At 36.0% G+C, this 8,940-nt stretch overlaps 1 protein-coding gene across 1 annotated transcript in view; it reads left to right on the forward strand.

Moving 5' to 3' along the window:
• LOC115190185 (platelet endothelial aggregation receptor 1-like) overlaps positions 1 to 254 on the forward strand; it is a 33,047-nt gene extending 32,793 nt beyond the window's left edge. The window contains exon 4 of the mRNA XM_029748670.1: positions 99 to 254. Coding sequence (XP_029604530.1) covers positions 99 to 233 — 135 coding nt within the window. The 3' untranslated portion in view covers positions 234 to 254. The remainder of the gene's footprint in view (positions 1 to 98) is intronic.
• The last annotated feature ends 8,686 nt before the right edge of the window (positions 255 to 8,940 follow it).

The raw sequence follows: 8,940 nt of genomic DNA on the forward strand, positions 1-8,940 counted from the left end.
TCTCTCTGTCTCTCACTCTCTCTCTGTCTCTCTCTCTCTCTCTCTCTCTCAGGGTGATGACTGTTCTCTCTCTCTCTCTCTCTCTCTCTCTCTCTCAGGGTGATGACTGTTCTCTGACCTGTCCTGCTGGGGTGTATGGGGCCAACTGTTCCTCTCCCTGTTCCTGCCACAACCAGATCTCCTGCTCACACATCGACGGATCCTGCACGTGCAGAGAAGGTACTGTAGGCTGAATACTGCCATATCTCTCTCTTTCCTTCTCTCCTCCCTCTCACTCTCTCTGGCTCTCTCTTTCTCCCTCTCTCTATTTCTCTCTTTATTTCTCTCTCTCTCTCTCTCTCTCTCTTTCTCACTCTCTTTTCTCTCTCTTTAAGAATGTATCTGCGCTGTATGTTGTAAGCTAGCTAATTTTAGAGGAATGATTCCATTTTTAACTGCCAATACGACAATATTGAATTCAAACAATTCTGTCAATCCACAGCCACACACTGACATCAGTTGATGATAAGATTTAGACAAGTTGTAAATGCAACTAGTGCTGATATTGTATTATATAACAGCACTCACAGCTTTCCAAGAAAACAGTAATGTAGACATTTCAGAAATGCAGACACCAGGGTCTGTAGTGGCGCCTCTAGCACTGAGATGCCACTCTGGAGCCCTAGTTATAGAGGCTAGTTATACAAAAAGATTGGTAAACACGTATTTCCTGCGTAAGTAAAATCAGGATTATGCCTCTACAGCCATTCATTCCAATTAGACTGGTTTGGATTTCTCCCTGACCAATATGGCTGCTATTTTCACCGCATCCTGGAACTTTGAGGATTTATGATGTAGCCCCTCTAGTAATTTAACAGAATCTCAATGATAGCAACTATATTACTAGACAGACAGACAAGCAGTAGTATCTATAGTAACTATACTACCAGACAGACAAGCTGTAGTATCTATAGTAACTATATTACCAGACAGACAGACAAGCTGTAGTATCTATAGTAACTATATTACCAGACAGACAGACAAGCTGTAGTATCTATAGTAACTATATTACCAGACAGACAGACAAGCTGTAGTATCTATAGTAACTATATTACCAGACAGACAGACAGACAAGCTGCAGTAACTATAGTAACTATATTACCAGACAGACAGACAAGCTGTAGTAACTATAGTAACTATATTACCAGACAGACAGGCAAGCTGTAGTATCTATAGTAACTGTATTACCAGACAGACAGACAAGCTGTTGAATCTATAGTAACTATATTACCAGGGAGAAAGACAAGCTGTAGTATCTAAAGTAAATATATTACCAGACAGACAGACAAGCTGTAGTAACTATAGTAACTATATTACCAGACAGACAGACAAGCTGTTGTATCTATAGTAACTATATTACCAGGCAGAAAGACAAGCTGTAGTATCTATAGTAACTATATTACTGAACAGACAGACAAGCTGTAGTATCTATAGTAACTATATTACCAGACAGACAGACAAGCTGCTGTATCTATAGTAACTATATTACCAGACAGATATACAAGCTGCTCTATCTATAGTAACTATATTACCAGGCAGAAAGACAAGCTGTAGTATCTATAGTAACTATATTACCAGACAGACAGACAAGCTGTAGTATCTATAGTAACTATATTACTGAACAGACAGACAAGCTGTAGTAACTATAGTAACTATATTACCAGACAGACAGACAAGCTGTAGTATCTATAGTAACTATATTACCAGACAGACAGACAAGCTGTAGTTACTATAGTAACTATATTACCAGACAGACAGGCAAGCTGTAGTAACTATAGTAACTATATCACCAGACAGATTACCAGACAGACAGACAAGCTGTAGTATCTATAGTAACTATATTACTGAACAGACAGACAAGCTGTAGTAACTATAGTAACTATATTACCAGACAGACAGACAAGCTGTAGTATCTATAGTAACTATATTACCAGACAGACAGACAAGCTGTAGTATCTATAGTAACTATATTACCAGACAGACAGACAAGCTGTAGTATCTATAGTAACTATATTACCAGACAGACAGACAAGCTGTAGTATCTATAGTAACTGTATTACCAGACAGACAGACAAGCTGTAGTGTCTATAGTAACTATATTACCAGACAGACAAGCTGTAGTAACTATAGTAACTATATTACCAGACAGATAGACAAGGTGTAGTAACTATAGTAACTATATTACCAGACAGACAAGCTGTAGTATCAATAGTAACTATATTACCAGACAGACAGACAAACTGTAGTAACTATAGTAACTATATTACCAGACAGACAGACAAGCTGTCGTAACTACAGTAACTATATTACCAGACAGACAGACAAGCTGTCGTAACTATAGTAACTATATTACCAGACAGACAAGCTGTAGTATCAAAAGTAACTATATTACCAGACAGACATTCAAGCTGTAGTAACTATAGTAACTATATTACCAGACAGACAAGCTGTAGTATCTATAGTAACTATATTACCAGACAGACAGACAAGCTGTAGTATCTATAGTAACTATATTACCAGACAGACAGACAAGCTGTAGTATCTATAGTAACTATATTACCAGACAGACAGGCAAGCTGTAGTAACTATAGTAACTATATCACCAGACAGATTACCAGACAGACAGACCAGCTGTAGTAACTATAGTAACTATATTACCAGGCAGAAAGACAAGCTGTAGTATCTATAGTAACTATATCACCAGAACGACAGACAAGCTGTAGTAACTATAGTAACTATATTACCAGACAGACAGACATGCTGTTGTATCTATAGTAACTATATTACCAGGCAGAAAGACAAGCTGTAGTATCTATAGTAACTATATTACTGAACAGACAGGCAAGCTGTAGTATCTATAGTAACTATATTACCAGACAGACAGACAAGCTGCTGTATCTATAGTAACTATATTACCAGGCAGAAAGACAAGCTGTAGTATCTATAGTAACTATATTACCAGACAGACAGACAAGCTGTAGTATCTATAGTAACTATATTACTGAACAGACAGACAAGCTGTAGTAACTATAGTAACTATATTACCAGACAGACAGACAAGCTGTAGTATCTATAGTAACTATATTACCAGACAGACAGACAAGCTGTAGTAACTATAGTAAATATATTACCAGACAGACAAGCTGCTGTATCTATAGTAACTCTATTACCAGACAGACAGACAAGCTGTAGTATCTATAGTAACTATATTACCAGACAGAGAGACAAACTGTAGTAACTATAGCAACTATATTACCAGACAGATTACCAGACAGACAGAAAAGCTGTAGTAACTATAGTAACTATATTACCAGACAGATATACAAGGTGTAGTAACTATAGTAACTATATTACCAGACAGACAAGCTGTAGTATCTATAGTAACTATATTACCAGACAGAAAGACAAACTGTAGTAACTATAGTAACTATATTACCAGACAGACAGACAAGCTGTCGTAACTATAGTAACTATATTACCAGACAGACAGACAAGCTGTCGTAACTATAGTAACTATATTACCAGACAGACAAGCTGTAGTATCTATAGTAACTATTTTACCAGACAGACAAACAAGCTGTAGTATCTATAGTAACTATATTACCAGACAGACAGACAAGCTGTAGTAACTATAGTAACTATATTACCAGACAGACAGACAAGCTGTAGTATCTATAGTAACTATATTACCAGACAGACAGACAAGCAGTAGTATCTATAGTAACTATATTACCAGACAGACAGACAAGCTGTAGTATCTATAGTAACTATATTACCAGACAGACAGACAAGCTTTAGTATCTATAGTAACTATATTACCAGACAGACAGAAAAGCTGTAGTAACTATAGTAACTATATTACCAGACAGACAGACAAGCTGTAGTTACTATAGTAACTATATTACCAGACAGACAGGCAAGCTGTAGTAACTATAGTAACTATATCACCAGACAGATTACCAGACAGACAGACAAGCTGTAGTATCTATAGTAACTATATTACCATACAGACAGACACGCTGTAGTATCTATAGTAACTATATTACCAGACAGACAGACCAGCTGTAGTAACTATAGTAACTATATTACCAGGCAGACAGACAAGCTGTAGTAACTATAGTAACTATATGACCAGACAGAGAGACAAGCTGTAGTATCTATAGTAACTATATTACCAGACAGACAGACAGACAAGCTGTAATAACTATAGTAACTATATTACCAGACAGACAGACAAGCTGTAGTATCTATAGTAACTATATTACCAGACAGACAGACATACAAGCTGTAGTATCTATAGTAACTATATTACCAGACAGACAGACAAGCTGTAGTATCTATAGTAACTATATTACCAGACAGACAGACAAGCTGTAGTATCTATAGTAACTATATTACCAGAAAGACAGACAAGCTATAGTATCTATAGTAACTATATTACTGAACAGACAGACAAGCTGTAGTAACTATAGTAACTATATTACCAGACAGACAGACAAGCTGTAGTATCTATAGTAACTATATTACCAGACAGACAGACAAGCTGTAGTATCTATAGTAACTGTATTACCAGACAGACAGACAAGCTGTAGTGTCTATAGTAACTATATTACCAGACAGACAAGCTGTAGTAACTATAGTAACTATATTACCGGACAGACAGACAAGCTGTAGTATCTATAGTAACTATATTACCAGACAGACAGACAAGCTGTAGTATCTATAGTAACTATATTACCAGACAGACAGACAAGCTGTAGTATCTATAGTAACTATATTACCAGACAGACAAGCAAGCTGTAGTAACTATAGTAACTATATCACCAGACAGGTTACCAGACAGACAGACAAGCTGTAGTATCCATAGTAACTATATTACCATACAGACAGACACGCTGTAGTATCTATAGTAACTATATTACCAGACAGACAGACCAGCTGTAGTAACTATAGTAACTATATTACCAGGCAGAAAGACAAGCTGTAGTATCTATAGTAACTATATCACCAGACAGACAGACAAGCTGTAGTAACTATAGTAACTATATTAACAGACAGACAGACATGCTGTTGTATCTATAGTAACTATATTACCAGGCAGAAAGACAAGCTGTAGTATCTATAGTAACTATATTACTGAACAGACAGACAAGCTGTAGTATCTATAGTAACTATATTACCAGACAGACAGACAAGCTGCTGTATCTATAGTAACTATATTACCAGGCAGAAAGACAAGCTGTAGTTTCGATAGTAACTATATTACCAGACAGACAGACAAGCTGTAGTATCTATAGTAACTATATTACTGAACAGACAGACAAGCTGTAGTAACTATAGTAACTATATTACCAGACAGACAGACAAGCTGTAGTATCTATAGTAACTATATTACCAGACAGACAGACAAGCTGTAGTAACTATAGTAAATATATTACCAGACAGACAAGCTGCTGTATCTATAGTAACTCTATTACCAGACAGACAGACAAGCTGTAGTATCTATAGTAACTATATTACCAGACAGAGAGACAAACTGTAGTAACTATAGCAACTATATTACCAGACAGATTACCAGACAGACAGAAAAGCTGTAGTAACTATAGTAACTATATTACCAGACAGATATACAAGGTGTAGTAACTATAGTAACTATATTACCAGACATACAAGCTGTAGTATCTATAGTAACTATATTGCCAGACAGACAGACACGCTGTAGTATCTATAGTAACTATATTACCAGACAGACAGACAAGCTGTAGTAACTATAGTAAATATATTACCAGACAGACAAGCTGCTGTATCTATAGTAACTCTATTACCAGACAGACAGACAAGCTGTAGTATCTATAGTAACTATATTACCAGACAGAGAGACAAGCTGTAGTAACTATAGCAACTATATTACCAGACAGATTACCAGACAGACAGAAAAGCTGTAGTAACTATAGTAACTATATTACCAGACAGATATACAAGGTGTAGTAACTATAGTAACTATATTACCAGACAGACAAGCTGTAGTATCTATAGTAACTATATTACCAGAGAGACAGACAAACTGTAGTAACAATAGTAACTATATTACCAGACAGACAGACAAGCTGTCGTAACTATAGTAACTATATTACCAGACTGACAGACAAGCTGTCGTAACTATAGTAACTATATTACCAGACAGACAGACAAGCTGTCGTAACTATAGTAACTATATTACCAGACAGACAAGCTGTAGTATCTATAGTAACTATATTACCAGACAGACAGACAAGCTGTAGTATCTATAGTAACTATATTACCAGACAGACAGACAAGCTGTAGTATCTATAGTAACTATATTACCAGACAGACAGACAAGCTTTAGTATCTATAGTAACTATATTACCAGACAGACAGATAAGCTGTAGTAACTATAGTAACTATATTACCAGACAGACAGACAAGCTGTAGTTACGATAGTAACTATATTACCAGACAGACAGGCAAGCTGTAGTAACTATAGTAACTATATCACCAGACAGATTACCAGACAGACAGACAAGCTGTAGTATCTATAGTAACTATATTACCATACAGACAGACACCCTGTAGTATCTATAGTAACTATATTACCAGACAGACAGACCAGCTGTAGTAACTATAGTAACTATATTACCAGGCAGAAAGACAAGCTGTAGTATCTATAGTAACTATATTACCAGACAGACAGACAAGCTGTAGTATCTATGGTAACTATATTACCAGACAGACAGACAGGCTTTAGTATCTATAGTAACTATAGTACCAGACAGACAAGCTGTAGTAACTATAGTAACTATATTACCGGACAGACAGACAAGCTGTAGTATCTATAGTAACTATATTAACAGACAGACAGACATGCTGTAATATCTATAGTAACTATATTACCAGACAGACAGACAGACAGACAAGCTGTAGTATCTATAGTAACTATATTACCAGACAGACAGACAAGCTGTAGTATCTATAGTAACTATATTACCAGACAGACATACAAGCTGTAGTATCTATAGTAACTATATTACCAGACAGACAGACAAGCTGTAGTATCTATAGTAACTATATTACCAGACAGACAGACAAGCTGTAGTATCTATAGTAACTATATTACCAGACAGACAGAAAAGCTGTAGTAACTATTGTAACTATATTACCAGACAGACAGACAAGCTGTAGTTACTATAGTAACTATATTACCAGACAGATGGGCAAGCTGTAGTAACTATAGTAACTATATCACCAGACAGATTACCAGACAGACAGACAAGCTGTAGTATCCATAGTAACTATATTACCATACAGACAGACACGCTGTAGTATCTATAGTAACTATATTACCAGACAGACAGACCAGCTGTAGTAACTATAGTAACTATATTACCAGGCAGAAAGACAAGCTGTATTATCTATAGTAACTATATTACCAGACAGACAGACAAGCTGTAGTAACTATAGTAACTATATTACCAGACAGACAGACAAGCTGTTGTATCTATAGTAACTATATTACCAGGCAGAAAGACAAGCTGTAGTATCTATAGTAACTATATTACTGAACAGACAGACAAGCTGTAGTATCTATAGTAACTATATTACCAGACAGACAGACAAGCTGCTGTATCTATAGTAACTATATTACCAGACAGACAGACAAGCTGCTCTATCTACAATAACTATATTACCAGGCAGAAAGACAAGCTGTAGTATCTATAGTAACTATATTACCAGACAGACAGACAAGCTGTAGTAACTATAGTAACTATATTACCAGACAGACAGACAAGCTGTAGTATCTATAGTAACTATATTACCAGATAGACAGACAAGCTGTAGTAACTATAGTAAATATATTACCAGACAGACAAGCTGCTGTATCTATAGTAACTCTATTACCAGACAGACAGACAAGCTGTAGTATCTATAGTAACTATATTACCAGACAGAGAGACAAGCTGTAGTAACTATAGCAACTATATTACCAGACAGATTACCAGACAGACAGACAAGCTGTCGTAACTATAGTAACTATATTACCAGACAGACAAGCTGTAGTATCTATAGTAACTATTTTACCAGACAGACAAACAAGCTGTAGTATCTATAGTAACTATATTACCAGACAGACAGACAAGCTGTAGTAACTATAGTAACTATATTACCAGACAGACAGACAAGCTGTCGTAACTATAGTAACTATATTACCAGACTGACAGACAAGCTGTCGTAACTATAGTAACTATATTACCAGACAGACAGACAAGCTGTCATAACTATAGTAACTATATTACCAGACAGACAAGCTGTAGTATCTATAGTAACTATATTACCAGACAGACAGACAAGCTGTAGTATCTATAGTAACTATATTACCAGACAGACAGACAAGCTGTAGTATCTATAGTAACTATATTACCAGACAGACAGACAAGCTGTAGTATCTATAGTAACTATATTACCAGACAGACAGAAAAGCTGTAGTAACTATAGTAACTATATTACCAGACAGACAGACAAGCTGTAGTTACTATAGTAACTATATTACCAGACAGACAGGCAAGCTGTAGTAACTATAGTAACTATAACACCAGACAGATTACCAGACAGACAGACAAGCTGTAGTATCTATAGTAACTATATTACCATACAGACAGACACGCTGTAGTATCTATAGTAACTATATTACCAGACAGACAGACCAGCTGTAGTAACTATAGTAACTATATTACCAGGCAGACAGACAAGCTGTAGTAACTATAGTAACTATATTACCAGACAGAGAGACAAGCTGTAGTATCTATAGTAACTATATTACCAGACATACAGACAGACAAGCTGTAGTAACTATAGTAACTATATTACCAGACAGACAGACAAGCT

The sequence above is a fragment of the Salmo trutta genome, unplaced genomic scaffold, assembly GCF_901001165.1.
Source record: "Salmo trutta unplaced genomic scaffold, fSalTru1.1, whole genome shotgun sequence".
NCBI lineage: Eukaryota > Metazoa > Chordata > Actinopteri > Salmoniformes > Salmonidae > Salmo > Salmo trutta.